This window comes from Bufo gargarizans, chromosome 1 (assembly GCF_014858855.1).
Source record: "Bufo gargarizans isolate SCDJY-AF-19 chromosome 1, ASM1485885v1, whole genome shotgun sequence".
NCBI lineage: Eukaryota > Metazoa > Chordata > Amphibia > Anura > Bufonidae > Bufo > Bufo gargarizans.
Window position 1 is genome coordinate 265,187,308 of NC_058080.1, and position 16,092 is coordinate 265,203,399.

Below are 16,092 nucleotides of genomic sequence, written 5' to 3' on the forward strand. Positions count from 1 at the left end.
TCCTTTTAGTGACTCAATTTGAGCATCACACATTACACTATATTATCATTGCAATACTCTTCCCTGGGCATCTTCATCTACGCCTATGAAGAGAACAGTAGAGCTGTCATACACTTACTGTTATAATGAGGATTACCTTGCAGATAACACCTACCTCCCATCAGAAGTAAACTGACAATGGATTCTCGATATTTAGGAAGTCTTAGTTGTTATGACTGCTACAAAAGTACAATATTTTTGTATTTAATTTTCGATAGTATAGTACTGCCAACATTAAAAGAGAATAAAAATTTTTTTCTATGAATACTGAGTTTAAAAACAAATACCACTTTCTAAAAGAAATGTCCCTTTACATATTTTTTCATTATACTCAAACTTAGCCTATTTTTATAGGTCAGCAGATTCTCTTTGATTTCCTACATACTCTAGCCAATATACAGTGCATTCAGAAAATGTTCAGTCCCTTTCACTTTTTTCACATTTTGTTATGTTGCTGTCTTTGGTTAAAATAATAAAAAGATTCTGCAGTCAATAATCCATAATGACAAAGTGAAAACAGAATGTTCAAAAACTTTGCTTATTTATTGAAAAGGAAAAAGGAAAATATTGCATTGACATAAGTATTCAGACCCTTTTAATTAAGTACTTAGTTGCAGCAACTTTGGCAGTAATTACAGCCTCCAGTATTCTTGGGTATGATACCACAAGGTTTGCACACCTAGATTTGGGGTTTTACTGCCGTTCTCTGCAGATCCCTTTAAGGTTGGATGGGGTCTATCAGTGTATGACCATTTTCAGATCTCTCCAGAGATGTTCAATTGGGTTCAAGTCAGGGTTCTGGCTGGGTCACTCAAGAACATTCACAGAGTTGTCCCTACACCACTGTCTTGGCTGTGTGATTAAGCTCATTGTCTTGTTGAAAGGTTAACCTTCAGCTCAGTCTGAGGTCCAGATAACTCTGAATCGGGTTTTCATTTACATCTCTGTACTTTGCTCCGTTTAGCTTTCCCTCAATCCTATCCTGTGTCCCTGTCCCAGCTGCTGAAAAAGACCCCCACTGCATGATGTTGCCATCACAGTGTTTCACTGTAGGGATGGTATTGGGAAGGTGATAAGCAGTGCCTGGTTTTCTCCAGAAATGACGCTTAGAATTGAGCCCAAAAAGTTCAATCTTTGTTTCATCAGACCATAGAATCTTGTTTCTCACAGCCCGGGAGTCCTTTAGGGGATTTTTTGGGGAAATTCTAGATTGGCTTTCATGTATCTTATACCAAGGAGAGGCTTCTTTCTGGGGCTGGGGCGGCCAGCTCTGGTTGTTCTAAACTTCTTCCATTTAAGAATTATGGAAGCCACTGTGCTCTAGGAAACTTTCAGTGCAGCAGACTTTTTTTCTATCCTTCTCCAGATATGTGCCCTTACACAGTCCTGTTGACTCTACAGACAGTTCTTTCATGCTCGTGGCTTGGTTGTTGCTCTGCAATGCATTGTCAGCTGTAAAACCTTATATAGATAGAGGTGTATCTTTCCAAATCATGTCTAATGAACTGAATTTACCACAGATGGACTCCAATCAAGGTGTACAAACATCTCAATGATCAAGAGAAATGTGAGGCACCCAGAGCTAAATTTCAAGGGTCATAGCAAAAGGTCTGAATACTTATGTCCAATGCAACATTTTAGCTTTTCCTTTTTAACAAATTTGCTAAAATTTCTAAAATTCTGTTTTCACTTTCTAATTAAGGGGGTATTGAGTGCAGATTGTTGAGGGAAAACATGTTTTTTTTTTTTCTATTTTATTTTAGCACATGGCTGCAACATATGAAGTTGTGAAAAAATGAAGGGGTCTAAAGACTTTCCGAATGCACTGTACTAAAAAGAAGTACTTCTATGAAATATGGCACATGTAGCTAGTCAGTTATGATGCTTGTAGTATAGAAAGCATTTCACTTGATTCAGTGCCCCATGCACAGAATGCCAAAAAGGGCAACAACCTAATTTTCTCAAGTTATTTGTCTCCCATTTCTGCTAAATCTTAATCCAATTTTGATAACTTGACCCATGCTTCTCCTCATTGGGTGGTTTTGGAGATAGCTGTTGTGTTCTTCATTCACAGGAGGGCTCCATACTTGAGACAGGAGGGGGTATCAGAGGTGGAACATGCATCTATTGGATATTTATAACATAACCTATCCATATGCCATTAATGTCAAGATGGGACAACTCCTTTAATCTTTCCAAGACTTGCCCCGTACATGTACAGCACAAATTGGGATTTTAAGAGATAGTGTCTGCTCAGGAGCTGACCGGGCGCCATAGCCACTGGGTGTCTGCTGTTTTATACATCAGACACCTGCAAGCAGAGTCCGTGGTCAGCAATAACACAGATTAGACACATTAAACCCCTTCAGATGCTGTGGTCAATTGCAATCGTGGAATCAGATTTTTATTTTTTTTGCCTTGGGAATTCTGAAGCCGCCTATAAGGACCTGTTTTCAAAAGGGCTTGACGTAACGTACTGAATCTTTCATAGGCTGCAAAAATACTTTTTTCAAATTTTATTAAAAAAGATCATTAGCATTGCCGCCTTCCCAAAATGCATGTACTATTACTCGTACGATGAACAGCGTAATGAGGAAAAAATCTCTAAATGGCCGATTCAAAAAACAAAAATTGAGGCAGCACTCCAAATGTGGCGAAAAGGGTGAAGACCCATTTATTCCCAAGGCAACGTTTCAGCCCAACGGCTTTTGTCAAGCGAACCCTAACTCTAAATGGCCGATTCGCTATTTATTTGTCATTTCACTTCCCAAAAAATTTAATAAAAAGGTTATAAAACAGTAATACTCACTCCAAAATTGTATGAATAAAAACTGCAGATTCCCCCACAAAACATGAGCCCTCACAAAACTATGTAGCCATAAATATATAAAGATACGGGGGTCAGAATATGGAGATGCAAGGAAAAAAAATTGTTATTTTCAAAGATTTTTTTTTAAGTATTAAAACTAAAGAAAAGTATAAAAATGTGGTGTCCCTATAATCGTACTGACCTAGAAAATGAAGTTAACAGTCAGTTTTTCCGCAAAGGGAGCACCATAGAAACTAAACCTATAAAACCAAGGCCGAATAGCATTTTTTCCCAAATTCACTTCATTTGGAGTTTTTTTTTCGCTTCCCACTACTTCATATCTAATATAAAACGGTGCCATTGTCCTGCAAAAAACAAGCCCTCTTACTGCTATGTAAACAGAAAAATAAAAAAAGGTATGAGTCCAGGAAGACGGGGAGTAAAAAATGAATATGAGAAAGTGGAAAATCCCTGTGTCTTGAAGGAGTTAAACAGCTACAACATATTCCAAGGAGCTGTAAATTGAGATTGTCATTAATCAGTTCTTGTCTCCAATGAAGTTAGCAATGGCATTGCTGGAAGAACATTAAACACTCTTTGTAGATATTAATTTGTTATATTTACCTATAGACATTTTTACAATTGTACTGAAAATTATATTCTGTTTCACAGAAATCCAGTCATGTGGTGGTGGATCTACTGAGGAGAGTGGAGTGATTAAATCCCCAAACTGGCCAAATAATTATGCACCTAACAGACTGTGTGTGTGGCATATTCAAGTGCCTGAAGGGAAGAACATTGTCGTAAATTTCACTCATTTTGACTTGGAAGATACAGACCTTATAAGTAAACTGTGTTATGATTATGTGGCAGCATATGAGGAAAGCTCTGGACAAGCCATTAAATATGGTACGTCAACTTTATATTATAATCTATTTTTTAGTTACAGTAGCTGGCACGGTTTTATACAGTAGAGGGGATAGTTATCAAACTGGTGTAATGTAGAACTGGCTTAGTTGCCCATAAGAACCCATTATTGGTCCGGGATGCGAGTAACAATAACCAGCAGAATTAACAGGGGCGGACAACGAATCTTCCATGCATAGTGGCGAGGGCCGTTTCGTGCAAAAATGCTAGGGCCGTCAGCGGCCTGAGGAAGCACATTTTTGCGCGAAACAGCCATCGCCGCTATGCATGGAAGATTCGTTGTCCGCCCCTGCTAAAGGGGTTGTCCGGGACCAAATATAAAAAAAAAAACACAATGTACATCTATTTAAAGTTGCCTCCATATATTTTCAGCTATTTTCGCCACTTCTATGTGGCTCCAACGGTCCCCCACTCATTGTTTATATATCTGTTTATATTTCCCTAACTTCCGGCTGCACTGCCCTGTGGGTCCTGGGGCAGCGCAGCATCAGGTGGTTACAGCTGTCTCTCTGCTCCGCTGTAACTCCGCCCCCTCATCAATATTCACCTCCATTCAATCTAAAGCTTCTTGCCCGATGACATCACCGGACTGGAGGGGCGGGGTTTAGCGTGATGTCGGCCAGCCGCTGTAACTCCGCCCCCATCAATATTCACCTCCATTCATTCTAAAGCTCCTTGCCCGGTGACATCACCGGACGGGAGGGGTGGAGCGTAGCGCAATGTCGGTCAGCCTAGTTACCGCCCCTCTATCCACTCTGCATAAATTACTTATGCTGCCAGTGACATCACCGGGCTCCCTGTGCAGCGGAAGAGGAAGCTTTGCTTGCCTGCAAGGGACCCGGTACGTCAATGAACAGTAACTTCCGGCCATGAATTTCAAAGATGAAAATAGGGCTGCAGAAATCTGCTCCAAAGGTACTACATGCTTGTATGTAATGTGTATGCCACACTTGTACTATTAGAGCAATGTCCCCAATCCCGGACAACCCCTTTAATTCTGCTGGTTAGTGTTACTCGCATCCCGGACCAATAAAGGATAATTTTTTGAATTACTGCTGGGTGAGTGCCGCCTCATTATCCTTTTCTTCTGTTGGAATTTATACTTACATATCTGGAGTGGCTTTGCACCACAGGACTGCAGTGCAAGACGGAGTGGTGCGCTAGATGTCTGAGTTTGGATCCTGTGCATGAAGTGTTGAAGAGGGAGTGTATAGCTGTGCCGCCAGGTCTCTCTACTACATGCACAGTCTTATAAATTTATTATTGCTAATATTGTATCTACAAAGTGTGTGCCGAAATGTAAATGATAGCTGTCAGTAAGATAACGTCTCCGAGATTTTTTCTTCTAGGAGCATGTTAATAAGCCAGGGAATATTTCCCTGTAGTTTTTGTTATAGAATAATGTACGGTAAATATTCTTTGTTCCTGGTTTTACAGTATTTCGTGCTTTGTGTAATACAGTATCTTTTACATGACCTTTCTTATTATTGTTCCTCTTCGCTTTTTGCAGGTCCATTTTGTGGAACTATAATGCCAGCCAGAATCACTAGTCAGAGTAATACTCTCACAATCCGGTTCTACAGCGACATTTTCACAGAGTCAAGAGGTTTTAGAGCCTACTGGACCACTAATCCCTTACAAACACCTCCAACAGAAGCACCTCCAGCCCCCAATCCATGGGACAGTATACAAATAGGTATCATGTATTGCTCAATGTGAAACTACTTTATTTTTCTTGAAGAGAATCGTGTAACCTAAAGTTTGAGAATAACTTTGGTTGTTTTGTTTTTTAAGCATCCCATGGGAAAGATTTTTTATTCTTCTGGAATACCGCTTGAAAGGGTTTGTGCCAACTTTGCAAGTTATCCCATAGCTACAGCAGGTCGAGTATGTCCCCTGCCGCTCCATTCATTCTCAATGTGACTGCTAGAGATAGCTGAGTACAGTGTTCAGCTATTTCCAGCACTTCCATAGAGAATGAATGGAGCAGAAGAGTGCATATTCGACCTACCACTCCATCAGATCAGGGGAACAAGACCCCCATTCTCAGGATTGATAGCGGTACATGCGATCAGTTAGCTATCCTGTGAATAGGGGATAACTTGCAATCTTGGCACATCCCCTTTAAGGAGGTTGCACAGTTTCGCTTACTCTTTTATTAGATGGGTGGTCCCAAGGATATAACTTGGTCCATCTGGGCCACAGAGCTTAGGTAACAACCGTGTCAGTGCTTGCTTGCTCTGCAGGATGCTGCAAAGTTAACAAACAAACAAACATTACATTGGTTCCTATACAGCTTTTCTGGAAAAACACTGCTGCAGATTCTATCAGATGGGAAATAGAGATGAGCGAATGTTTATACAAGTAGAGCCCCCCCCCCCCCCTCCCCCCCGACAGAGTGGAGAGGGTGTCAGCAGTAAGTTTGTGTTTACATCACTGATTATTTTGCCCTTCCTCTGATCCGTCAGAACAATAATCCCCAAAAAACGGATCCTGTCTGTGGAGCATCCACTTTCACTCGGTCATCATTTGGTCAGTAATCCATCAGTATTGCTGAAGCCCCAAAAAACTGGAGTGGATCCAAAACAGAGATGACACATGAATGGAATATTTTCATGTCTTCTGTGTTTTGTACCCACTCCTGCTTTTGACTACTAAATCATAAGCCAATTCTGATGCAAAATAGGGACCATGTCATGCAGGCCTTATAGCTGTTACATAGACCGGATCAGTTGTGCATCTCATTTTTCCTTCCTTCTGACAGATCCGAAGATGGTCAAATAAATGATGATGTCAGCCTGGCAGAAAGGCAAAATAGTGGCCCAGTCATGAAGTGGGGAGGGTGGCATGAGAAGTCCACAGAGTGGCCCTATGACATAGTGATGAGGTGGCAGCAGCATCAGGACTACACCACAGAGTGGCACAATGAAAGAGTGAGGAGGTGGCGGCAGCATCAGGAGGAGGCTACAGAGTGGCACAATGACAGTGTGGAGGTGGCAGCATCAGGAGGCCACAGAATGGCACAATGGCAGAATGTGGAGGTTGCAGCAACAGCATCAGGAGGAGGCTACAGAGTGGCACAATGACAGTGTGGAGGTGGCGGCAGTATCAGGAGGCCACAGAGTGGCACAATGACAGAGTGTGGAGGTGGCAGCAGCAGCATGAGGAGACCATAAAGTGGCACAATGACAGAGTGTGGAGGTGGCAGCATCAGGATAAGGCAACAGGGTGGCACAATGATAGTGTGGAGGTGGCAGCAGCATCAGGAGGCCACAGAGTGGCAAGGTGACATAGGGTTGAGGTAGCAGCAGCATAAGGAGATCACAGAGTGGCAAGGTAACATAGTGTGGAGGTGGCAGCAGCATCAGGAGGCCACAGAGTGGCAAGGTGACATAGTGTGGAGGGGGCAGCAGCATTAGGAGACCACAGAGTGGCAAGGTGAAATAGTGTGGAGGTGGCAGCATCAGGAGACCACAGAGTGGCAAGGTAACATAGTGTGGAGGTGGCAGCAGCATCAGGAAACCACAGAGTGACCCAGTGACACAGTGGGGAGGTGAGTGGCAATACCGGTACCAGCTGAAGATGGTGGGTGAAAGAAGGAGCACGTGGCATCAGATGTATGGCATCAGGCGGGTGGCAGCATCATAATTGTAGCTGAGGCAGGTAGCCAGAAGAAACCGGTCTCTTTTGTCAAAGTGTTGGTGTGGCACCATGGATGGAGAGTGGAAATCCTGGCTGATCCACGCCTGATTTATCTTGAGAAAGATCAGTCTCTCCACATTTTGGGTGGACAGGCGAGTTCTTCTTAGGGTAACTATGTCCCCGCAGCACTAAACACCCGCTCTGATGTCACACTACTGGCCGGGCAGGACAGCTTTTCCAGGGCAAACTCTGCTAGTTTGCAGCCACAAATCCAGTTTGGCTGCCCAGTAGTCCAGCGGATCTTCAATGTGGGGTGGCAGGGTGCTGTCCAAGTATGCCAATACCTGCTGGTTCAGGTCCTGCTCTAGCTGCTGCTGCTGGTGAGTAGTTTCTTCACTAGGCGGGTGAAGAAAGCTGCTCATCAGTGACTCTAGACTCAAGTTGCTGCTGATGGAGCTGAAACTGCTTGCATTTGTGCAAGTGACTCGGAGGGACTCCCTGCCTCCATCTCCACTGCATACTGCCACGATGTGTCTGGGTCCTCTGCCTCGTCTTCCTTATCGCCCTGTAGCTCCTCTGGCTGCTCCTGCTCCTCCTCTCCTGTCACCTGTGTAGAAAAAACACCCATTTTGCTACATATTGCTTGTGCTCCAATGTCCTCATCCTCTGCAGCACCAGCAACTTGGCCAGGAGCACATTCAGATTCTGTGCCACTGGATGAGTGCATGAATATTGTTGTGTCTTGGAAATCGCTTCGGTGATTGATTGCTGATGGAATGACTGATGAGGAGTAGGAGGAGGAGTAGGAGCATCAGGACCAGCAGATGTTGGGAAGGAGAGACAGCTCCCTTTCGGCTGTGGTGTTGGAGCCTTGACTGCCTGAAATTGGGTGTGTGCCACTGGGTGATGCTGCAGTTGCTGAAGCAGGCTCGACCACCACATCGGAGCTATGGTTCTCCCAGGCCACTTTATGGTGACGCTGCATATGTTGACGCAGGGCCATGGTGTCAACATTGGCACCCTGGCCACGTTTCACCTCCCGCCCACAGATTCTACAAATGGCTATGTTCACCTTCTCCGGCAGCTTAACAAAAAACTGCTACACCGCCGAGTAGGTGATTTTACCCCCAACACTCCTCACTGACTGACTGCTACTGCCGCTGCTTCCGTGAACCCCTGCACCACTACTTTTCGAGTAATCAGGCTCCTGCGAAGCGGGTCGTTTACCCCGAGCATGTTTGGCTCCTGCCCTCCCACTGCTGCCACCTTGCTGACTCCCGGGCATGCTTGTGACTTGCTGTCTCTGCACTGCCTAACAGGCAAACTGCCACCCTCTTCTCCTGATAATGATGAAGCCTCTAATTCAACTGGCTCCCAAGTGCTATCAGCTACATTATCATCATCGAATACTGTCTGCATGTCACTGATGTCTTCCTCGCAACACCAGCTCACACGTCACTCTCCTCATCATTACTTGCGTGCCTACCGGAGGAAGCGACAGATGTCTCCTCCACATCTTGGCTGGGCAGTAGCTGCTGACTGTCCTCGAGTAGCTCGTCCTCGCTGTATAGTGGAGCTGAGCCCACAGCATATAATACTTCTCTGGCTGAGAGAACAGAAAAGGACAGAGGCAGGTTGAGGACAGGTGAGGGCACAGGGCCTGCTCCCGTTCCATGCCAAATAAGGGTTTTGTCTGACAAACCCACCAACTGTTGGTTGGGGGTGTCTGATGTCACTTGGGATGAAGTGGATGACAGAGTCAACCATTCAAGAACCGCTGGGTTGCTGGTCAAAACATGACCGCTAGATGACACCGGGAGCTCAGGCCTCTCCCTGTGACTCCTGCTGCCATGTCCCCTTACTCTGCTGCGACCTGTGCCTGCGCGAGAAACATTAAGGCCTCTGCCATTCCCCTGTGCAAGGCCTGGCACTTCTCTGTCTGACATACTGTTAGATCAAATAAATAAATAAAAAGGAAATTAAAACACCCAAAAAAAGTCTGCAATTTTCTCACTTCACCACACAATGGCTAATAAGCCATTTTTTACCCCACTAATACATGCCAAAAAGGGCTTTAGAACATATAACTGCACCGCTGAACGGCAAATAAGATATATTTTTTTGCCACTAATACACGCCAAAAAGGGCTTTAGAACATATAACTGCACCGCTGAACGGCAAATAATATGTTTTTTTTTTTGCCACTAATACAGCCAAAAAGGGCTTTAGAACATATAACTGCACCGCACAAGGTCAAATAAGACGTAGAAATATTTCCTTGACCCTGTTAATGGCTGTATCAAACAGCACTTGCACCCAAAAAACAAGAACGGTTTGCTGGAATTACAGAGCTGTATAATGGCAATTTGGATCCGCAGTCAGTGCAGCAAGGTGTAATAGGATTGTTCCTATTACCCAGGCTGTAAACTCCCCTACTGAACCCTGTTCTGCTTCAATACTGTGGAATGATTCCTCCCTATCCTTTCCCTGAACTTCTATACAGCAAAATAAAAATTTTAGGCCCCTTTCACATGTGCAAGAATTCCACGCGGGTGCAATGCGTGTGGTGAACGCATTGCACCCGCACTAAATCTGGACCCATTCACTTCAATGGGGTTGTTCAGATGACCGTTGATTTTCACGCATCACTTGTGCGTTGCGTGTAAATCGCAGCATGTTCTATATTCTGCGTTTTTCACGTAATGCAGGCCCCATAGAAATGAATGGGGATGCGTGAAAATCAAGCATCCACAAGCAAGTGCAGACGCGGTGCGATTTTCACGCATGGTTGCAAGAAGATGATGCAAATTGAGTAAATTGATAAAAGTCAATTTAATGTATTATTTTCCCTTATAGCATGGTTATAAAGGAACATAATAGCATTCTTAATACAGAATGCTTACTAAAATGTTGCTTCAGGGGTTAAAAAGAAAATAAAATTAACCTACCTCATCCTGTTGTTTGCGCAGACGGCATCTTCTTCTTCTTTCAGGACCTGCAAAAGGACCTTTGATTCAATCTTCATTCAGCAGGACCTGTGCTGATGTCACTTGAGCGCGATTACGTCATCAAAGGTCATTTGGCAGGTCCTGAAAGGAGAAGAAAGAAGAAGATTCTGGCTGCGCGAACAAGTGGATGAGGCGAGTTCATTTTTTTAACCCCTCATGCCACATTTTAGTAAGCATTCTGTATTAAGAATGCTATTATTTTCCCTTATAACCATGTTATAAGGGAAAATAATAAAATCTACAGAACACCTAACCCAAACCTGAACTTCAGTGAAGAAGTCTATGTTCGGGTCGGGGTACCACAATCAGTTTTTTCTCACGCGCGCAAAACGCATTGCAATCGCGCGGAAAAAAACTGAGCAACGCAATCGCAGTCAAAACTGACTTAAATTGCATACGCAATCGCGTGATTTTCCCTGATGCAGACGCAACACATCCGGACCTAATCCGGACACGCTCGTCTGCAAGGGGCCTTAAAGTCTTTTCTACCACTGTCCCTAGCGCCTGCTGACATCTCTTCCTGCACTAAGTACACTGGAAAATGGCTGTATTCAAGATGGCTGAGGCTATTTATAGGGCTGTGACATCACAGGGGCTGGCTGGCTGCTGATTGGCTGCATGCATGGCATTGTGGGTGATCCCTCATTCCCAGAGTTCCTTGCTCCATGTCCTAACACGTGCAGCAGCCATTTTAGGAAAAAATACGATTCGTTACCACAAAGCGTGAGGAAAGTCAGCTTTGGTGCGAATCAAATTTTTCCTGAAATTCGGATCGAATTCCACTTCGTCAACTTCAATTCGCTCATCTCTAATGGCAAACATAAAAAAAGGACTTCTCCTTCCTGCTGTATACAATTCTGGCTTTTGCAAAAAAAAACTGTAATAAAACGACAGTGCCATTTTAAAAATCATCTTCATAGTGTTTTAGGGTGGTTTCACTTCTAGTTTTTTTTTATTCAATGCAGCATTGTTTGCAGGTGTTTTTTCCATGCTTTTGCGGCAAAAAAAAAAACGACAGCCAGATATCAGCTGTAAGGCCCCTTTCACACGAGTTTTCCGCGTGGGTGCAATGCGTGACATGAATGCATAGCACCAGCACTGAATCCTGACCCATTCATTTCAATAGGTCTGTGTACATGAGCGGTTTTTTTCACGCATCAGTTTTGCATTGAGTGAAAAACACAGCATGTTCTGTATTTTGCGCAGCCCTGGCCCCATAGAAGTGAATGGGTCTTCAGTGAAAAATGCATCGTTTCGGCAAGCAGGTGCAGATGCGATGCGTTTTTCACTGATGGTTGCTAAGAGATGTTGTTTGTAAACCTTCCATTTTTTATCACGCGTGTGAAAAACACATCAAAACGCATTGCACTCGCGCGGAAAAAAGTGAACGCAATCGCAGACAAAACTGACTAAACTTGCTTGCAAAATGGTGCAAGTTTCACTGAACGCACCCTGAACGCATCCGGAACTAATCCGCCATGCTCGTGTGAAAGAGGCCTAGAAGGAAATTATGAAAGACACTACAAAAAGTGTAATGAATTTTGTGGCTTTTTTTAACAAGCAGCAAAAAACAAAATGACACAAAAAATGTGTGAAGGAAGCCTTAGGACAGTGTCACATATATATTTTTTATATGCAGCCAAATGTTACTTTCAAGTGTATTAAAGCTTTATAATGCACTACAGACAGCATTTGATGGTGTTTTTTGTGCATGTTAGCATTTTTTGTATTTTTGAAAATATGCAGCATGCTCCAGGTATGGCATTATTAAAAATGTTTTCCTCTTAGTGCTAATTCACATGTCAGTGGCTCACTCATGCGTTTGGTCCGTGTTCTCCACAGACAGCATACAAATCCAATGATTTTTATGTGTTTATCTACCTATCCTGACCATGAAGAAAAACAATGGAACACGCACTACTTTTTGTTGCTGACCAAATACGGCAATATAAGTCTTAGGCCCCCTGCACACGAACATGTGTGATCCGTGGCCATATTGCGGCCCGCAGATTGCGAGCCGCAATACACGGCCACAGTTCCGTGTGCATTCCACATCATGGATGCGGACCCATTCACTTCAATGGGTCCGCAAATCCGGAATTGCAGAACGGCATCCCTCGGAAGCACTACAGAGTGCTTCCGTGGGGTTGCGTACCGTACTTCCGTTCCGCAAAAAGATAGAACATGTCCTATCTTTTTGCGGAACGGGCGGATTGTGGACCCATTCAAGTGAATGGGTCCGCGATCCGAAGCGGCTGACCTACTGCCGGCGATCTTACATTGTGGCCCGCAATTTGCGGACCGCAGCACGGGCACGGGTCGCACACATTCGTGTGCAGGGGGCCTTAGAGTCTGTGAAGACCACAGACAGAACAAGGAAGCCATCCATGGTCAGTCTGTATTTAGTGGACCATGGCAAGGAGACCCTCAGGCTACATTCACACAAATGTGGTGTTTTGTGGATCCGCAAAACATGGACACCGGCCCATGTGCATTCCGCAATTTGTCGCCCGCACATGCCACGGCTGTCATAGAAAATGCCTATTCTTGTCCGCAATTGTGGACAAGAATAGGACATGTTTCTTTCGTGGGGCCGCGGCACGTAGCAACGGATGCAGACAGTACACGGTGTGCTGTCTGCATTTTTTGCGGCCCCATAGAAATGAATGGGTCCGCACCCGTTCCACAACGGATGCGGACTCATTCATATGGTCGTGTGAATGTAGCCTTATTCACAGACATTGTTACGGATGAAACACTGACTTTTTTCATCAGGGACACGGGCATGTTAATAAGGCCTCATGCACACGACCGTTGTTTGGGTCTGCATCCAAGCCGCCATTTTGCCGGCTCGGATACGCACCCATTCACTTCAATGGGGCCGCAAAAGATGCGGACAGCACTCCGTGTGCTGTCCGCATCTGTTGCTCCGTTCCGCCGCCCTGCTAAAAAAATTAAACATGTCCTATTCTTGTCCACGCTTTGCGTACAAGAATAGGCATTCATATTGCCGGCGCCCGTTCCGTTCCGCAAATTGCGGAAGACAACACGGGCAGCTTCCTTTTTTTGTGGATCCGCGTTTTGCGGACCACAAAAAACGGCACGGTCGTGTGCATGAGGCCTAAATCTTTAGATATCTCAGTTTTTTATGCAGTTATTATTTTTTTGCCAAAGTCAGAAGTGGATCCTGTTTCTTTCTAGCCCACTTCTGGCTTTGGCTCAAAAAACTGCATAAAAACTGCCACAAAAATCCACCATGTGTGATTTCACCCTGAGGGCTCATGCACACAAATGTATTTTCTTTCCATATCTGTTCCGATATTTTGTTGACCGTATGCAGAACTATTCTTTTCAATGGGTCCACAAAAAAAATCTGAAGTTACTCCATGTGCATTCTGTTTCCGTATATCCGTTCCGCAAAACAATAGAACATGTCCGATTATTGTTTGCATTACGGACAGGGACTGTTCTATTAGGGGCCAGCTGTTCCGTTCCGCAAAAAAACTGAATGCATAGTTACATCATCTGTATCTTTTGCGGATCCGTGTTTTGCGGAACGCAAAATACATAGTCGTGTGCATGAGCCCTTATGCTGTGTTTGCATGTAGCAGGAGCATAACATTATTGCAACATGTGAACATAGCCTAATAGTAAGGAAAAAGAGACATGGAATTAGTGATGTTTCTTAAATTTTCTAAACTTTGTCTTAATTTTATAATTTTGTTTTCAGAATGGCCAAATAAGTGCGGACAGCCTACATTTCCTCCCCAAATTAATTCTAGAATTGTCAATGGAGAACCCGCTGTACCTCACACCTGGCCTTGGCAAGTGTCCATGCAGGTAAACATTTCCAGTATACTTTCCCCTTTTAAGTTGCATGGATCAGCCTGTCTAAGAACCTTGTCAACTGACAATTCTCTTAGGCTTTTTCACATTTGCAGCAAACAACCTGCCGGAACCGTGAATGCCGGGTGCAACCATGCGCTTCCAAGATGCCGTCCGGCCCCTTTCACTGCAATGGGGACTGGCGGAGATCCGGCCGCTAACTGGCAAATATGCCAAGGAACAGCTGAACAACTGCTGCACGCAGCAGTTTTCTCCCGGCCACTTCTCTGCATATTTGTTGGGTAGCGGCTGGATAACCACCAGTCACCATTAACATGAATGGGGCAGGACGGTATCTTGCCAGCACACTGTTGTGCCCAGTATTCACGGATCTAGCAGGGTGTTCCCGGCCGGAACAGCCTGTTGGATTTGTTTACTGCAAATCCAAAACAGGCCTTACATTGATGACACCAATGTCACATCTTCAATCTGGTTTCTGGTCTGTTCTATGAATGGGGGGTGTCACTTTTGCAGCCTTGGACAGGGAAGGTGCTGTGGACGGAGCCAGAACTACTTGTCTGCCTGGCACATGTGCAGATGACAGAATGCAGTACACCCACATGTAGCATTACTGTAGCATAAAAAAAAATCTGTGTGGAAATAGGGGCATAGTCCAGATTTTCAAATCTGATGCATGCCCATGTTGCACAAATGTCGCAGACTTTAACTGTGGCTTTCACCAATGCAAAGTTCAAAATCTATATGTCACGAGTTGGCGGTCCCAGGAGAGACCTCTGCGTCGTCAAGCAATACCATACAGCAATACGGTACAGTCACAACAGAGTTTATTGCACATACAGAATCCAAGGAGGGAAACACAGGGAAATTGAGAGCTCTATGTACCAGCCGCACAGTGGGAGGAAAACCCCACTGCGCCACTGTCTAGTAATACTCCAGAGGGGCGTGACTAAGCAACTCCTGGTATTCACTAGGGCCCCAGATGGTAGGGTTAGGCTTTGCCGCAGGGAATTGCCAGGGTCCACTCTGGAGCGTGAACTAGACAGTGACAACAGGAGCAAACGGACAACAGGTACCAGAAGGTACCGACGGTACATAGGCAAATACAAGCAGGCAACTAAAAACAAAGGCATGAGTTCACGCAAGGGAACAGGAGTGGCAATGAGCAGAGAAGGACTAGCTCCACCAGTGGTATACTGCGTGGCCTTGCCAATAGCACGCTGCAGCAAGGGCTTGCTGAACAGAGACATATGAATACACAAAAGGTGACTCAAACATAATTGGCAGAACAGATAACAGAAACACAGGAAAGAGGACGGCAATGAACAAGTAGGAAGAGCACGGACATGGATTCCATGGGTAAGCAGAATGGGAGAGTGAGTACAAACAAGGAGCAAGGCAGGACAAGACAACACACACCAGGAGAGCTGACCCAGACCTGAGGAAACCTCAGCCTTAGGCCTCATGCACACGACAGTTTTTTTTTCACGGTCCGCAAAAACGGGGTCCGTGGGTCCGTGATCCGTGACCGTTTTTTCGTCCGTGGGTCTTCCTTGATTTTTGGAGGATCCACGGACATGAAAAAAAAGTCGTTTTGGTGTCCGCCTGGCCGTGCGGAGCCAAACGGATCCGTCCTGAATTACAATGCTAGTCAATGGGGACGGATCCGTTTGATGTTGACACAATATGGTGCCATTTCAAACGGATCCGTCCCCATTGACTTTCAATGTAAAGTCTGGAGTTCTTTTATACCATCGGATTGGAGTTTTCTCCAATCCGATGGTATATTTTAACTTGAAGCGTCCCCATCACCATGGGAACGCC

The 16,092-nt window shown here is 44.8% G+C and overlaps 1 protein-coding gene across 1 annotated transcript in view; it reads left to right on the forward strand.

Annotated features, from left to right (window-relative positions):
• Window positions 1–16,092, forward strand: part of LOC122926305 (cubilin-like) — a 142,631-nt gene that overhangs the window by 99,340 nt on the left and 27,199 nt on the right. The window contains exons 10-12 of the mRNA XM_044277679.1: window positions 3,521–3,757; window positions 5,286–5,471; window positions 14,156–14,265. Of these exons, the coding sequence (XP_044133614.1) occupies window positions 3,521–3,757; window positions 5,286–5,471; window positions 14,156–14,265 (533 nt within the window). The remainder of the gene's footprint in view (window positions 1–3,520; window positions 3,758–5,285; window positions 5,472–14,155; window positions 14,266–16,092) is intronic.